This window comes from Aphelocoma coerulescens, chromosome 15 (assembly GCF_041296385.1).
Source record: "Aphelocoma coerulescens isolate FSJ_1873_10779 chromosome 15, UR_Acoe_1.0, whole genome shotgun sequence".
NCBI lineage: Eukaryota > Metazoa > Chordata > Aves > Passeriformes > Corvidae > Aphelocoma > Aphelocoma coerulescens.
Genome location: NC_091029.1, coordinates 7,827,926 through 7,846,652, shown reverse-complemented (window position 1 = coordinate 7,846,652; position 18,727 = coordinate 7,827,926). Strand labels below are relative to the sequence as shown.

Sequence of the window (18,727 nt, the reverse complement as noted above, 5' to 3'; positions counted from 1 at the left end):
TCCTCTGAGCTGTTACGGTAGCACAGAGCTTGTGTGGAAACACAGGCAGTGTATACATGCAAAGGGGATTTTTTATTTACTGCTGACTGCACTAACAAATCGTAACCCAGAATTAGCAGCTCAGGCTGGCTGTAGCAGTGCCTGCACTCAGGTATTTTTAATGCAATGTTGTCTGACCCTACAGCAGGGTTAGACAATGCTGTGTTAAACACCTGTTCTCTCTACAGAGCAGCTTCCATTGTTGCTTGCACCAATGAGAATGAATCATGGACCTGGTTTGGGTGGTTTTGATTTCTTTCTTTTTTTTTTTTTTAAACACTGGGCAAGCTGTTCCTCTGCCAAGGAAGTAGCTCATTTCCAGCTCAGGATGATGGCAGGCAAGATCAGGGGAGTCTGCCTTTTTAGTCTGGCACTGGAAGATTTTGAAACTCTTGATTGACACAGCAGTGCCTCAACTCTGGGCTGGTTCTCAAGCCTGGAACTCTGGAGAAACAGAAGCTCTTGGGTATCAAAAACCTGCTGCCAGGAACATCACTGTTTCTCACATGCATACTTAATCACCAAGGTGATCTTTTCTTCTAATTAAATAAACAATGGGTTGCATTATGTGGTAAAATTAAATGACTTGAAATATTTGATAAATCCAGCATCACCAGCCACTGTAGGCTCTTCCAGAATGTGCAAGAGCCCAACAGTGCTGTTGGACAGCCCAGTTGTGCGAATTTCCTTAAGCATCTGAGATGAGGTATTACACAAATATGGCTCCTCTGGGAGCCATCCATCAAGCCACGGCAGCTGCGATGGCTTTCCAATCCCATACCTTTAGTTCAAAGCTTGCCAGAACATCTTCCTATTTCTAGAGGCTGTCAGCCAGCCTGCCAAAAGCCAGCTGCACTCTAGGACTGCGAGTACAGTGTACTGCACACAACATACAGAATGCTTTCGAAAGCCACTGAGCAATAGAGCAGGAAACTGTTTTCCAGATTTGAGGAATACTGACTACAGCCAAGAGCCATCCAGTCTGCAGACCAAACCTGGGAACAGACCAAAGTTTGATCATCTGGGAATTCTGGTTCTTTGGAGCTCCACTCTTAACAAAAGATGCTTTTCTCTCGTCAACTTTCTTGCTATCAACATAAAAACCAAGTTAGCTGTGGCAGGAAACGGGCTATAAATATGAAGATGACCTGCCCTCATCTTGCCTCTTTCATCACTGTCTCTCCAAAGGGCACTGCCTCCTAGACAAGACCAAAACTGCAACTTTTATGTAATAAAGGAGGTTAAGTGTGCTGTGATAAATGCACTTCTGCAGGTTAAAAGAAAACCAAACCATCTTTGCTTTACCATGACTAAAAACAGATGAACTGGTGCAAGGGCTACAGTTGGGCTTGCAAAGGCCAAAGAAAAACAATGAGAAAAGCTTTGTGCAGAAGGCAGGCAGACATGAGCTGCTGCCTGAGCTGGATTGACAGTTCCAGAGACTGTCTGCACTGAAGGCAACTGAGCCTTAGAAATAAATACTACTTCACATATTTTGACAACTGTAACCTAAAACTTGAAGTTCCGTGTTTATATTGGTTTTGCTTAATAGGAGAAAGATTTGCCTTTGCCTGAGGTTAATAGTGTTCCTGGGTGGCTAAAACTGGCCACAAGGAAACACACCCTTTTTCTTTTTCACATTAATAAAGCTTTTAACATGTTTCTGGCAAACTGGCAAGAAAAGTGCATGTAACTCATAATTGGTGATTTAAATGCAATCATGAACAAATAAATGCCTGTTCAGATCTCATTATTTATGGACTGAACCTGCTTTAAGACAAAATTACTCTTTTTTTGGACACCAGCCAAGCATAAACACTTATTAAGTCTTAATTTTAATCATAAGCTGCAAATGTACTGTGTGTCACACAGTGCTGCCTATTTGGAAGCACTATATATTATGGGAGCTTATGTGAATTTATTGAAACATGACACAGTTCTAATGCAAAGGTTCACACACAGAGTGGAACTCTTCTACCTCAGGACACAGCAAAACATTCTCCTCTTGCAAAGCCCAAGCAAAGAAATGAGAATAAAACAGAGATGAGTTGTAAGCGACACACAACGTCTTCTATTTGGGTCAGATGATTATTTAATTCTTCATTACCGGGACTTCTCTGGCTGACACAAGAATGCACTTGTCAATTTTGTTTAACTTAAGTATTATTGAGCACTGCTGTAAAATGGAGGGAGTTCTTTGTTTGATCAGAACAAGGTATGGGACTTAGAATGGTTTTATTTACTGGTGCAGTGGCTGTGTCTGCAGGTATATCTAGTTCTGTAAAAGGCTGAACGTTCTGCCTGTGAGTCAACCAAGTACCTAAATAGGTGCTTAACTTCTGTAAAATAAAAAGTTCACATTTTCCTGCAATACAGGCCCTTAATACTTCATGTATAAAATATGCAACTTTCAGTTTCAAGGCATGCAACCTCTAGTCCAGAAAAGCATGTGAACTTTTATGCTCATCAGCAATTTGCACTTAGCTACAATATTTCTTTACATATTTATGACACCTTTTTCTTCTTTCATAATTTTGGTATTTTGATGTCAAGTATTTGATATTATTTTTGTATGATGTCCTCAAACAGTCCCTTGTAGAAAACAAAACTGTAATTTCTACAAAGCAGAAGTGGACAATGCCATCAAAGCTGTCAGTGAGTGCTGTGATAGTGGTATTAGATGTGGACTTATCCAGTAGGAACTGAAATGGACCCTGCAATTATCTCACATGGAGCAAACCTCTGGCTGTTAATAGTAATTCAACTATTTCCAGCCCCAGTTTCAGGTAAAGAATTAGCCTGGAGTGAAAGACCACGTATTGCATTACAAATCACCTGCACCTCCCCTCTTCTGTCAAACACAGTTCAGCTTCAGGTGGAAGATAAACACCTCCACCTGAGGACAGACCTGCTGACCATTAGTTCCCCAGAAGGACTCTTGCTTCCGGTATTCAACAGCACCAGAAGAGTTCTCAAAACTCCTATGTGTAAAGATCAGCAGCATCTGCAAATGCTTAAATGCCAGACAAATCTTGGGCTGGTATCCTTGTTATTAAAGCATGAATATATAATTCAGTCATCCTTGTGGCAGTAAAATTAGTGATTAAAACGCCCTTCTTGCACTGCCTGCTCTTGAGCAGAGAATTCAACAGCACTGATGTTTCCCCTCCTGAATGATGTCATTTCAGTACCAAAAGCAATCTCTCGAGCACAGAGAAAGAGACACTTCCTACCTCCTCCAGGCTTCTGGCTGCCATGGCCATTAGCCAGCGTCCCTGTGCCACCTTTAACAGAGAGCATCTGCAGAATCCCACATGCTCCGTGAAGACAGAATCCGTCACTGAAGTCCGTCCCTCTGCTAAATCCCACAAGCAGATCCTCTGGTCGCGCCCCTGACTGTTACAGTAAAACAAGTTATCCATGAGCTGCAGTCTGAAGAAGCCTGGCTGCCTGCAGGGCAGTAACTCGAACTAGGTCTTTCACAGGCAGTAATGGACCAAGCTTCCAACAGCTTCTGTAGGGGTGTTAATTGTGTGTTTCATGAAGCGTGGGGGAGCTCAGTGTCCCCAGGGCCACCACCCTTCTGCCGACTGTGGAACTGGCCAAGAGGTTCAACCATCCCTGGGAGGGGAGAGGGCCTGGGAGCCAGTCAGATACACTGCATTCACAGTTTCTGTTTCCTTGTGCAGAGAGACTTGATTAGGCTGAGTTGTGCTATTTATATGTGTGAATATATTTATAAAGTCTCATGAGCATTTGAACATATACACAATAAAAATACTTACATTTTATCATTGATTAGATCTAATTTAAAAGGAAACAAAGGTATCCAAAGATTCACACATGTAACACTCATTCACCCTAGCAATGAAATGGAAATGTCATGAATTGACAGCTGAAATACAAACAAGAGATAAATAAAAAGTAACAGTTATTCAGTGGTCAACTTCCCACAGCCACAGGCAGGGCACAGAGGGCTCCTAGGACTGTGCACGTGTGGAGACACCAGAGAGGCACTTGAGCAATTGCTCAAGGAAATGCTGTGGCTGAAACATCCAAAGCCAGAGAGCAGCAGCATCTGCATCCGAGGGACAAGTGCAGCTCCCACAGGCTCCTCGGCACAGCCCCATCCTGGAGGCTTTGTGCTGCTCCCAAGCAGGCAGAGCGAGGAGGCCACATAAAGGGCACAGCAGGAATTGTTACAGATTTATGTGATCCCACTGGCTCTGGGACAAAGTAGCACTGTGCAGGAGCTTCCAATCCATAAACTACAGCAGCACAGGATATATGTCTTCATGTTATCACCTGGGCGAGGAGTCATCAAAAATCCCTTATCCATGTCTTACTTTAATTAGCAGTATCACCTGATAGAAGTATGAAACCAAAACAGAGGAGATGTAAATCTACAGACTGTTGGGACTTCTTGAATATCACTGCTGTTCAGCTGAGTGACAAACTGACACAACATTTACAGCACTGGGCATACAAACAATGTGATACTGCAAGAAATTGTTGTGATTTAGCTTTACAAGAGAGAAATATAAAGTACAGGTAAATGCTGTCCTAAAATTGTACTGCTATGTGAACTGTTAGAACTGTACAGCAAAAATAGAGGTACGGAAAAACTCGATAATTATACAAACAATGCTCATTCAATATGACTTTATGGGGAAGAGTGTAGATAATTGTACTTAAGCAGATAAGAAATATAAATGCTAATGAGTTCCACTGTATATTATGAGATGTCTTCTCTAGATAAACATGTCAGAACACCTCCTAATCATACAGACACTTTGGCATCTACTCTAGATCACCTGTCTAATCCAAAGTACACAAATCTTCCTGACCTTCCCTTGCTAAACAAGAACAGAAGATATTTTGCAACAAAGCAAAAGCATGAAACTCGGCATTCTTGCTCAGTCTTCCACTCTCCATCTCTGATTCTTCTCTTCCTTCCTTCCTTCCCTTTTCTCCATCTCCCCTCTACTTATAAATTCTTTATAACAATCTTCCCCAGCTATGAAAAGTTTGTCAACTTCAGATCCAAGTGTATTTCCTTGACCCAAAAACTGTTCTCAGTGTAGTAATAAAGACACTACAGATCCCAAGTCGTTATGATGTCATAAGATACATAATAAAGAAATTAATTGTATCTTCCCCCCCCACCCCCCAAGTCTTTATTCTAGACTTTTTCTGTCCTTTTGTACTTCAGTACATTTCCATATGTGTTGGAGAAACTTTAAGTGGCTCCAGAATTAAGAGAATCCTTTGTTGTCATCCCGCCCCCATTTTTTTTTTCCTTCAATCACAGAGACAAGAATATGTCACAGAGACAAGAAAAATTTCAGTTTTTTGCCTGCTTTGCTAACCTGAGAAGCCTGTCTTTACCACCCATTGTCTCCACCCAGTAGACAGATTTTCTTCCATGGCCATCCAATGCTGTGTCCACTCGGTGTGTTTTCAGGTTCCAGACATGGATAAACCCGTTCTCAGACCTGGAAGCAGGAAGAGATGCTGTTAGTGTGAGCACTGCATGGAGGTGGATCAGAGTCTGATGCTTTTCCTTTTTTTGTTTTGTTTTGTTTTGTTTCCAAAACTGAAGCTGTATGCACAGGTAACACACTCATCATGCAAAACCATGCTTGCTGCTGTCTTCTCCAGAAACACTTTGTCAAAATAATACACTTCAATTCAAGAGGAAACAACCATGTGACACTCAGCACAGCCAGAAATCCTGGTGTACTTACCCAGAGAAAAGAAGGGGGATATCAGGTTCTGGGCCTCCACAGGAGAAATGCAGAGCGTGGACTGCAGCACTGGTACCTCTGAGCACAAACTGTGGATCCGGAGGTGGCAGAGCCATCAGAGCAATGAACTGGGGGGGTGAGAAGCAGACACAGATATCACAGAGGGTAAGGCAGCCTAAAGTGAAATGACAACTTTAAATATATTTTGAGCAGGACACTTGCTTTTCCTCTTTCCTCTTTGAATTTTCATTACTGAATGTTTTTTCTATTTGCCACCCAGTTGAGGGTGAAGTATTTCCTCTTAAGATGAGCTGATGAAGCAGGTGTCCAACCTGCTCTTTGCTGCATTCCTCTCTCAGCAAGGTTCCGAGCTGGCCATGAGCAAGCACCTCTCGCACACTTGTAAATCCCAAATCGGTCAGCTGCTCTCCCTGCTGCTAAAGGGAAGAGCTACAAAGTACAAGAAACGTGACACCCATAATTTGGGTGGGCAAGCAATTTATCATTCCACTTTAGCCTCCTGGCTAAGTCTTTCCCCTTCCTCCCCACAAAAATACTACTTTTGTATTTTTTCAGAAAAGCACTCCAGTGAACATATCAATGGTAAAGAATTTCAGATGAGATGGGAGTGATGATCATTTTCACACAAGAATCCCATTACTCCAGAGTGTTTTAATTTTTGGTTCTAGGCATGGTTTCTTGAAAAAAAAAAAATGCACTACTTCATATTAACTGAGTGACTACTGTGCTGAACATTTTACTCCAAGGGGTTTGTATTCCCTCAAGGATCAAGAGATGGATGTTTTCAGCTCCATGTCGAATGTGGTCTGAGTCAGCACAGAGCAGGACCGGTATATGGGGGAGCAGACTGCCCTGTTCCCCACGGGAAAGGAGAGGACAATTCCTGATGAGCTCACAGGGACAGCCTGTGTGATCCCCACAGGAGCTCACTGCTCTGGCCTCCTCACCAGGTATTTCCCTTCACATTAACAGCTTTGCAGGCAGCTGTGCACAAGTACTGGAGAAAGATGAGGACAAATTTTCTGTGTTCTGACTTGTTGCAAATGACTCTCCAGACCTGTGCAAGGCAACCAGCAGCTGATTCAACTGGAAGAACAATTTGCAGTTCATTGGAAAATGCATTATAACGTGCATTACAACAAATATTTTCACCATGAAAAGTGTTTGCTGCCTGATCTGTGGCATTACTAGCCATGCTTGTACATCTGCTTCTTCCTTTCTGGCCTAACCTCACATAGAAAAGGGCAGGTTTTGCAAATGCAGGTGTCAACTCTCATCACTTTTTCCCATTCATGCATATATTACCCCAGATTAAACAAAAAGTGTTCTAAATTCAGTAAGGGAAGATCAGCAGGTGTTTGCCTGCCTGCCGGTTCACAGTAGAGGAATTGCAGAGAATCAGAACAGAGTGCAAGAGTTCCATGGCAAAACAGCCCAACTGTTCATTGTCATCTCACCTCAGTACCAGCTTTCAAATTGTGTTTAATGGATGCACTTGCTAATGCATCTCATTTGCAGGTCTCCTTTGAGTGTTTATAGATCAGTTATCATCATGGTATCTATAGGTTCTAATTAAATGCAATTATCTTTTAGGGCTAATGAGGAAACAAGATTCTTCAAGTGTAATGTGGAGTTCTCTCTCAATAGCACTGTGTAATTAGGTATGAAAATAATGAGCTCAGTGGATACCCTCTGTGTTTTAGGGCCCTGACTCATCTTTTTTATGAAGTTGTTGGATGATCCAGATGGAGTAAATTTTCAGATGTACATGATGTACACGTTCGCCCCCATGGTGAGATCCAGCTCCCAAGTGCCCATCTGGAACATGCTCCACCCATGTTATAAACCTGTTAGACCAAGGATTTTGTCACCAAGGGACACCTCTTTGGGGCACTACAGCTGAGTGCTGGTGCCCTCAAAATGACACTTTGTAGAACCAGATAAATGAAAGAGTAGCTAAGAGCTTGTCAGAGGAGCGAGGTCCCACTTCACAGTGGAGTAATTCTGGCTCACTGCACTGAGCAAGGAAGTAGAACTGAGGCAACCCAGAGGCTATCTGGGATTACAAGGCAGGTTTTTAATAGCATTTTTCTAATTACTGACACAGAAGTTTTTGCTGACAGACAGCAAGTGTGTGCGTGGCTGTGGGAAGGGTTTTACCTGGCATGAAACAGACACTACTAATGCATGTCTTTACAAGGATGATATTTCAGAAAAATCCTCAGACCAGTTACAGAAAAAAAAAACTACTGAAAACATGCTTCTGAGCTGCAAGCTATTGAAGGGACTTTTTGCTCCTTAGAGTCTGGTTCTTTCCTTGCTTTTCTGCTAATCATGTATGTGAATCTGGAAATTTGGCTTAATATTAAACCTAATGTATATGGAGTCCTTATTACTTCCTATCATGATTTGGCAGATGAATGACAGTATTTAGTGTCTCATTTTCCTTCCAGCAGGCCTTGAACTATAAAATTTCATCTTTCCTGTCCTTGTTACCCATAAGCTTGGACAAGTCACTTAGGACAAGATTTAATAAAAAGTTCTTAGGTACCTACAGAAAATCCCATGAGGTTGCAAAGAGATGGAAATTTGGTGTACTGGTACTTTAATAACTCCAAGAAAGTATCAATCTGTTCCTGTTGACACACAAGCATCCTCAAAAAAATGACATTCAGCCTACCTTCAATTCACCAGGTAGCTCAGGCTCTCTACCTTACAGGGATAATGAAATAGATTGTGGTGTACTGATTCGAACAGATAATGGTTATACTGTGCTTTGCTAAGCAGACAGCTACAAACATGCTAAATATGATGATTGTGAGATGGTTAAAGCCTCTGGGAAAATTTTTCAAAAGTGCCTAAGTGATTTAGAAGCCTGAGACTCATTTCCAAATGAATTTTCAATCCTACATCTCTAGGACTTTTTAGTTTCACCCCAGGTGTCTAAAAATGAGTTCTCTAATTAGCACAACATTTATTTTCTTATTAGCTCTATCTAGCCTCAGGGAGACCAATCTGTTCTTGTTAACTGGGGATATCTGCAACAAATTTAATTAAATGAATTTGCTTAGTATTTAGTCTGGTCTGAGAGCAAAATCTGGCTCAAGGGCTTGAACAAGCAAAGTGCAACCTACAGAATAAAGTTCATTTAAAGGCATTTCTGGGCTACACTGTATGTTCGTCCCTGTGTTATTATCCTCATGCTATGACTCCTGCCTCCTGTGAAAGGAGTTAAAAGACATGAGTACATGAATCATTTTGCTCATGGCAGTACTTGCTTGCAAGATGGCATCACCTGCAAGAGAGGCAACACCTCACCATCAGGCTTTGGTTTTTTTAAAAAGATGTTCCACTTCTTATTTCTTCCAGCCTTCCCCACGCTGGTAACAGCATCCTCCTTCAGGAGCTGAGCTACAGTGATGTGACACAGACAATGAGAAGTATTTTTCACAAGATGCACTGCAAACCCTTGGGCTCCTGCACAAGTTACATTTGCTACACACGTGGGGAGTGGAAATCCAGCTTCTCAAATGAGGGTTTCAATTAGTGAACAGCTGAGTGCACCAAACATGAGGTACCAAAAATGGTTTTGTCTAAGAAAATGCATCTGCTAAATGCCAGAACAATTAAATTTCCTTCAAAATTACATCATTTTAAAGAACAATTCACTATTAATATCCCTCACAAATCTTACTTTGCTTAGGTTGCAATTAGAATAATCCTCAAACCATCTGAATTTCTATGCAGTGATATTTCAGTATCATCACTTCAGCATTTGATATAAAAAAGTTAAGCTTTTATTTAACGAGAGTCATTTAAAATATGTAAATGTCAAAAGGATTACCTTAGAAAAATCTCTCAGAGAATTAAAAACATTAACAGATTCCCACAGGAAAAATTCCAGCAGAATTCAGCAATTCTCCTGTTCCCACTCCTGTCACTTGTATTTCTATCACACATTGAAGCAAAAACAAATTGCTATTAAAATATCATCCAAACACCCTCCTCCCCCTAACAAACTCCACAGTTCACTTTGAGATACCAACGGCTCAAGCAAAGACAGGAAAAAATCCTCTTCTATTTTTCTTTAGGCTTATTTAGAGTAGTAAAAACTCAGTGGTAAAAGAGCTTTTTCAGGTATAAGAGAAATAAATCTCCCTAGGCATGTCTGGCAAACTGATTTGGGACTGAAACCAGCAGGTGTGCAGACATAATTACTACTGCAAAATATCCAACACATCCAGGTGTGCTCACAAACAGATATATGAAATCCCTGTTATTTTTTGACAATTCCCAGTCAACCAGGTGCCACCCTCCCAAAGGAAAAATCAGAGCAAAGAACGAGTTGAGAAAGATGTGAATAAATTGCTCTCCCCTCTTTCCAAGCTTTTTCATTCATACAAAAACCCTTTTAAGCCTGCAGTTCTGTGCCTACCTGTACCCCCTGAAAAACTCTGCCCTGTTGCACAGCACGCTGTGCTCTAGTGCATGAGTGTGTTTTGGAAGTGGGTCATGAGCTGCAACTGCAGAGGCAGTCAGGGGAAATAACAGACTCCTTCAAGTTAATAGTGCAGTGCAAACAATTTTGTTGTTCCATTACATTTGCAATCCCCACCATTAAAATCCAGCAGGCAGCCCTTGCAGTATGAGCTTTCCAAAAGCAATGTTCCCACATTTCCAGCCTCCAACCACAACAGACAACAAGGTTTCTCAGTGGTGAAACCACAACCTACTCTCAGCCCAAGCAATGCCCTGTACCAGGGCTGCCGGGAGGCCTGTGGCCTTTCCTCGTGGCTCAACAGCCACGACACAGCCCGAGGGTGCCAGAGCACCCGGTTCCCCTCACTGAATTGTGCCAGAACACAGCAGCACTTGGAAATATCTTAGACATCCCTGGCTGTCAGAAAATGCTGCCTGGTTCTGGGGCACTTCTCAGAAGCAGAGAACAAGAATTTAGCGCTATAAGAACCCATTAAATCAGTAACATTTTCATACATCATTAAAAGAGATGCCAGAACAATCCATGCAAGTTGAACGAGTTAAAGTTCACCTCATCTGACTGCAAAAGTGAATTTTTATAGGTTATTGACTACAAATGGTGTGAAAGCCCGTATGTGATTTGGTAAACAATTCTTCAGACATGTTGTGACAAATTTTTAAGCCCAGCTTTTCATTTTGCATGTACAAACCAAAAGAACACACTGAAACAGGGAAGTCAGCAATACAAAGAGATGTTGTGAGACTCAAGAAATCTCTTTGCACCTGAGGTGAAAAGTAACTCATCTGTACAAAGAGATGCCTTTCTGGGTCCTGTAGTGAGCTAACACATACAAAACACTTAGGGAGGAGTGAAAAATCCCAAATTAAAAGCCAAGCACCCTGCTTCTTGGACTCTTACCCCAGCTGCCCGAAACACACGATATGTCTGTTTTGTGCAAATACAGAAACATGCATTAGCAAAAGTAAAAACAGCAGAAGCTTGATCAAGAGATGTGGGAGTGCTATACAAACAGTTGCAAAGGTCAGAGCCCCAGAATATATGAAAATTCATTTGTCAGTCATATAACAATGCAGCTTTCAGTTTAAAACTTCCATTTCTATCTTCAGTGCTAAACTGAGATACAAACTGTATTATACTTCTGGGGTTTCTTTAAAGCAAATTTAAAAAATAATTTACTTCAAGTGGAAATTAGAAATCAGTAGAAATTTTAAAATCAAGCAATTGATGTCAAGCAGAAATTAGAATTAGTGGAAATTTTGATTTAACCAGTTGATATACTAATAAAGCACTCTTAATTTTCAGAGGTAAGGATAACGAAACGCTTTCTTTTGAATTGGTTATTTTTCATATTACTATTGACTTACGACTGCCAAAGTACAGATTAAGCACAGGGATGTATACTGGTGACTTCAAAACCTAAATTAATTATGATAACAATACTTAATTTTAAAAAATCACAACAGTGGACTGGGAGCATTCATTAGTTTGTGCTTGCACTAGAAAATCCCATATCCAGATGCTGTAGACAGATTTCTATCTTGCTTGCAAAACTTGCTAGTCAGCGACACATCAGTGTCAAAGGGAATGCAGTGATTTATATGACCTAGTTACAGAATCCTTTATTAGCTGATATCATAAACCTGTTGCCACACAGCCAACATTACAGCTGACAGGAGTCCTTCCTCTTACAGGTTGGGAACACTAAACACTCTCAGAGCTTTCATTCTAAATAGTCACCAAATCATTTCTAATGACTAACAGTGACTGCCTGCTCAGAAAAACACTTCAAAAGTCTCAGTTTGAGAAATGCAGAGAACCTCAATTTCCCACTGACTTCTAGCGAAGTTAGGAGTTCATCCTTCCTCAGGAGATCCCCAAAATTACCTTCTCTCTTGACATTTAGACAATGAATGATGGAAGTTTCCACATTTTAATTGTAATAGTCAATGGACAGATAGCAAACAAAACTGCTTATCAGCAACTGGTGATATGCCAAGAAATCTAATGGGAGCAGGGAAGAAAATGACTAATAACCATCATGCACTGCAACACGTTTTTAATGATTTCCACTCAGATAAATGGCTCCTCACAGCATTATCACCTTTTTTGTCTGTAAGCATTCCTTACCTGAACAAGGCTAAACCACAATATATTATGATTTTAAGTAATGAGGTTTGCAAGAAAAATGTATATAAATGTCAGTGTGTAACCTCCAAGAATATTGAAACCCAGGCTTGTGTCTTGAGGTTCACTTTCAAATACTTCCATCTGCAATTTTTAAAAAAGTCACTGTACAACAATTATTTTCTATATGAAAACATAGTTTCAGCATGGGAACAAAACTAAGAATGATTATAATCATTTGAAAGACACTGAGTTAGCATATGGATCTCATTGCCACTTATACATTTTGGTCACTGGAACAAAAAGCTATTAATCAATATGTAAAAGCCATAAATTAACATAAACATTAATCATTCTAATACTCCCCCTGTGTCAGACTGATAATTTTTTTCAGTCTTTCATTCTGACATATGCGCCTTCAGCTATCAGCTGGTTGACCTTTTTTAACACAATTAAACATTTTGGGCATTGCAAATCTTACTGAAGTAAACATTTGGGAGACAGACAAATATCAGGGATACACTTATGCCAAAACTATGGGGTCTGAAAACATGAGAGCCTCTGCCTCTCATGTTATTGCACTAGCTTTTAACAAGGGAGCCTAAAATACAGTGTGAAATACAGCTGAAACAGATGAAATTCTAGTGTTTCACAAACAGGTTCTATTTGCAGATGAGGGAAAAGACACCCATCTGTTTTACTTTCTGAAACCATTAATTGCTTGGGAAAGTGCAATGATATAACTACAGCCAGCCTGGCTTGGAGAAAGAAAGCATAAAAGCCCATAGTACCTCAGCTCTACAACACGCTCCATAAAATTATTGGGGAACAAAAAAGACAACAAATGCTTAATCACTTTGAAAACTTGAAGAATATGAATATGCATTTATACATACACAAAATAAGTTTAAAAAAGGATTTATACAAGTCTCTCTTCATCATAACACCAGACCTAGAATGAATTTAAGTTTGTACATGTGATAAATCATTGAAATCTAGCAGAAAATTGATAAGCCAAGGACCATCAAAAGACTGTTTTGAGTAGCCTCCAGTTCAGCCATGCAGAGCAATCTGTCAGCCACGGGGCTCTGCCTGCCCATCCTCCTTAATTAGGGGTGCTGCATAGTGCAGCATCAGCCACAAATCTTTTGGTTCCAGGAGCTAATAATGTCCTCAGATAGCATGGGCTTAATTAAATGTCTTCTAGACATTTTTGCAGACGTTCCGGCAATAATCTTGTTTAGTAACAAACTATTAAAAAGAATTGACAGAGAAGAAATATATCAAGTTGTTACAGCAACTGAAGTTATTTAGGCCAGAATTATATGTCTGCAATTAAGGATTCTGTAACTCTGAGCAATTAAAGTATCACTTTATTTGAAAACTAATTAATTCTAAACACATATTTTTCCCATGACAAACTTCTATGATTGTTTAATTTATTCCATTCTAATTACACTTTAATTAATCTACTCTTGTATAATATTATACTGTTATTCTGGAATTTGCCCAACGAAGACAATAAATTGATTGCAGTTCCGTTGTGCAAGAGCAGAAACTGTCATGCCAGTTTCAACACCACGTTTATTTATTTGTCTGTTCTATTACTTTTCCTTTCCTCCCACAGGGCATAGGAACATGAAACACGGTACAAATCAGATGACATTTTGTCTTCTATACTTCTTCAAAGTGTGAAGTATAACAAGAGTATTCAGAATTAAGGAAAAGTATATGTAACATGATATTACATAATAAAGTATAACCCATAGTAAATGAATTTGTACTTCTAAAATACATTGCTTATCAATAACTTATCAATTGATTCCTGATATACAGGACCATCTGATGTCCAGAGCTGCTACAAACGGAACTGTTTCCATGAACATTAAAGTCTGCTCAGGATCTGGCTTGATACAGTCAACAAAAAGGGAGAAAGAGACCAAACCCCATTTTCATACCAATCTTAAAATTAAATTAATTCAGTATCTTCCTGAGTTTTAAAAGACACTGCATTTTAATTTTGCATCAAGTCACCTTTGATTCAACTAAAACAAAAGTATGTAAATTCTTTTATTAATCTATAAATATTATACTTGCATTAAACTCTGATAAAAGAAATATATACAAATATTTTATTAAACATGGAGTTAGTAGTGCTGTATTTTATTTTCTTTTGGCCATACTTGAGGTAAAAATGACTGTTGTTTACAGGCAGAAGTCTTCTATTTTTTTTTTTTAATATCAATGTCCCTGAAATGTGCAGTTCTCTCTCATTTAGTGGGAGGAGAAAGTAAGAATTGACACTTTATGAAGACACGATGAAGCAATCTGCTTTTCATGTCCCTGACTGCACGCTTCCTTCTGCTTATGAAATACCCCCGTAGTGCGTACGCCTTACCATGGGGGAGATGCTGTGCAGAGGTAGGCAATTAAATTAAACTACACTGCAAGATGAGCTCTGACAGCGCTTCCCAAAATATTTCTTTTACTTTAATGACACAGTTTACACTTCATAGAATTAGAAAGACAAGTACGAAATACATTCACAAAATACATATTCATTAAAAGAAGAAAAAAAGATTCTGCACTTAACTGAACAGGCTATGTATTTCACCAGCATATGGTGGGAGATGCATTTATATCAGAATATTGTACCTGTGTCCTACCCCCATGCTTATATTCTCAATATTTGTTTCATAACAGTTAAAAAATAGACTTTAAAACTGCAAATAGCAAACAAGATAAGTTGACATAAACACAGAAGGAAGATTAAATAACCAAGAGCAATTCCTATTTGTGATCAGCACGTGTTTTGAAATCCAAATTTTGGAGCTGATCTATGCCTGTCCAAACTGCCAGATGATATCGGTGAGACTGCTCAAAAGAAGGAGGGTTTGCAGGGTCTGTTCATTACACCAGTATTTCATAAAGCATTTCCTCCTTGGGAGGTTTCTGCTTCTGTGTACACTACAACACATCTCTGAGATCAGTGTTATTCCAGGTCCTTCTCTGGAGATGGAGAAACTGTGTCAGGGACAGTAAGTGACCTCCCAAGGTGGTACAGTCCCTAGAACTGGGATTCGGACTCCACTGACTTAAGGTGCAGACAGTCCCTTCCCAGGGACACTGAGATTGAATCTCAGTGCCATGTGGTATTTTAAGAAACAAGGCAATGTGGACAGTCTGTATCGATTCATTAGATTAAAACTTTAAATCCTTATTCAGGTCAGAAAAATCCTCTCAAGGTCAGAAACAAACTGCGTTTCAGTAAAGACCATCACATTTGGTACTTAACACTTTACTTTCTCCAAGAACCCCTTCAGCACTTAAAAGAAAGAAAAGACTTAGTGTTATGTACACCACTTTTAAATATATGACTCAAAACAACAGATTAAGTATTTTTATGTTACGAAATATCCCCCAAAATTCAAGCTTAATTACTCATAGTATGTGTCATTTGTCTACTAGGATTCCTATTCCATACAGTGTAAGTATTTGGATAAGCCAAGTTACTGGAGAGCAACTTAGTCCAAGAACTCTAGTAGGGAACACTATAACTCCACTGCAAACAGGAATGACATTTACAAAGCAAATATTACCTGAATATCAAATGAAAAAATTAATGTTTATTTTAACAGTTTAGGCTAAACTTACACTTTAGACATAACTGTTCTTTCAGGCCAGTTTAATCACATAAATCTACATCTATTTTACATAAGCGTGTAGGATACATTAGTTAAATATGCTCATCTCCAAGCATATGAGCATTTGCTCATATGTTAAACAGTTAAATTGTTAAAATGTGAGGGATATTAATAAAAAAACTGGTTCCACATTTAACAGGTTGAATACTGATGATGCTTAATTCCCAGTTTCTGGTACTGTTTCCTGTGTTTGTCACGTTCTGACCAGTTAGCTTCTGGATGTTTTAAAAAGCAACACTACTATTTAGCAAATGGAGGGAAATAAACCCAAAGTAACAGACTTCAGTTGCAGTTTACACATTTAACTTCAAGCTTCACTCCTCTCATCCACCATAAATTACTCCTGACCAAAAATGCAGTGAAAAATGCAACACTGTTTCACTGCATTAATTTGAAACTTTGAACAATTCTGCTGCACCTGAACTTGAACTCCCAGCCTTTGAATTTGTGCTGAACAGCCCCCATTGTACCGCGCTTTTATGCTGGCAGGAACTGAAGTGTCAATCTTTCGTCAGATAATCAGATTATGTCATGTTCTGACGAAATTCATTAGGATAACTTTTACCAACCCTATTATCTCAAACCAGAAAATCTAGATCAAAGTATAACCGATTTTACAGGACAATAAAACTCTTATAAATATTTAAACACTAATTAAAAGGCCCCTTTTGTTAAAAGTAAATAAATAATTGAAAGCTACCTCTGCTTATAAATGCTATCAAATGCAACCGTATTTATCATGTTTCTAAGAAAACCAGGTTCTATATATGGTGGAGAGTGGAGAGAAAAGCACTTAAAAGTCATTTGAGAAGATGGAGGTTTGCTAGACTTTTAAATCATTTGCCTAAAGTAAGTCACACTGAGTGCTCATTCTGGTGACAAAGCATTAATCCCTGAATGTCTTTGTTAACTCCATTCACACTGGACAATTGTATCTACTTCATGCAGATGTGCTGGATGGACACTGCATTCAAAAGGAGAGAAGAAATACTCTTTAAGGAAATCCTACATCAATGACTCATTTCTCAGTAAATGCAATTGTAATATATTGTTTTCTTCCTGGAATATGCATGATCTTGTCTCCTACAAAGGTAAATAACTGTAATTAACCTCAGCAGATGTATTTTCTGCTTGTTGATCAGATATGACATCTGCATAAACCAAACACTGAACGGAAGAGTACTTACTACTTTCCCTTGTCTCCACTTCAGCTGAATAGCAAGCATGGCATAAGAGGGAATCAAAGAATTCCTATTAATATAATTAACAGCAAGGAACCAATCTTAGACTAATCCATGAGCAGAAGCAGCAACAGGACAGTCATCAATATTGATTTCACATATTTTTCAGTACTACAATCAGATTCTCCATCTGTAACTCAAACTTTAAAAGTATGATAATTTACGGAAAGGAGATTAATTTAGCCATTTTGAGTCAAAGACTTATTTCATAGCTTCATCCCAAATCCTGCATATTGTTAGGATCCCTTTCCCCTTTGAAGACTTAGTGAATGATTGAAGCTTCTACTTTCTGAGAAACAGATAACACAAGACTAGTAATCTGACTCTAAGCCACTGGATAAAGGCAGTTTGTTTCCTCTTAGCCCATCTGTCAACACCTCTTCAGTAATTAGTCCTAATTATTACAAAGGGCTAGCCTCCCATTCGCATTATTAAATCAGAAATAGTATCATAGCCAGGTATCTTTCAACGCCTACCAGACTGGCGACCTTCGATTTCATTGAATCTTCTATCAGTATCCGCCTTTGGAAGAGCCTCGGCAGTAATTTTAGCATCAGCTTCAAAGATGCAGATCCCACAGTGGAATTCCAGGGATGCATTCATATACACACCCACATCATGTGACAGGAGAGCAAGCAACACAATTGACCTTTGCATTGTTCTCTAAACTCCTGTGATATAAAACACACATTTCTATTTTACACAATGGAACTGGTTTTTGCCTGTGTGCTTCGAAGTGCTCCTTTGAACTAAATGCTGATAGGAAGAATAGTGAAACCGTGTATAAAGATGAAGGTCAAATCTTTGTTAGGAAAACAATACATCTGAAACATTTTTTCAGATCAAGACAAATTTGCAAGCAGTAAACAGCAACTAAAAATATTCATAGATGTATTTAAGTGTGAAGATTTAAAAGGTTTCTTTTGTTTATTTTTGCCGTATAGCTGAAGTACTTCCCCAGAAAAGTGGAAAACAAAAGGATGATGACATCCCAACTCTCACAGAACCAAAGCTCAGTTAGCTGAGGCTTTAGTCAGACTGCCTTAAGCTCTTTATTTGTATTAACATTTACTTCATTGAAAAAAGAGAAAATATATTCCAAAGAACCAAACACTCAATTTCTTTTGATTAAAAGCCAAACATGTTTCCCAATCACACAGCTGAGACCATGAATGAGGATTTGTTTATGGTGGATTTCTCATCAACAGCAGAGCACCACCAGTTTCCTCAGATACAATGAGCCAACCTAAGCTGCACTCATACAGTTTATGGCTCATGTAAGTATCCCTACTAAAAGCTTGTGCCCGGAGTACAGCAGCTACACATATATTCAAAAGCCTCTATATGAAC

General features: G+C 39.2%; 1 protein-coding gene across 5 annotated transcripts in view; it reads right to left on the bottom strand.

Annotated features, from left to right (window-relative positions):
* The window catches only part of GNB1L (G protein subunit beta 1 like), a 42,406-nt gene that overhangs the window by 10,827 nt on the left and 12,852 nt on the right, over nucleotides 1-18,727 (bottom strand). For 3 of the 5 annotated variants that reach the window (XM_069030832.1, XM_069030830.1, XM_069030831.1), the window contains exons 2-4: nucleotides 5,787-5,914; nucleotides 5,409-5,534; nucleotides 3,273-3,435 (exon numbers count right to left, since the gene is read on the bottom strand). In XM_069030832.1, the coding sequence (XP_068886933.1) occupies nucleotides 3,273-3,435; nucleotides 5,409-5,534; nucleotides 5,787-5,902 (405 nt within the window). In that variant the 5' untranslated portion in view covers nucleotides 5,903-5,914. Of the gene's footprint in view, nucleotides 1-3,272; nucleotides 3,436-5,408; nucleotides 5,535-5,786; nucleotides 5,915-9,651; nucleotides 9,671-11,672; nucleotides 11,683-18,727 lie in introns of those variants that run through there. The other 2 variants (XM_069030833.1, XM_069030834.1) reach the window with 2 other exon arrangements.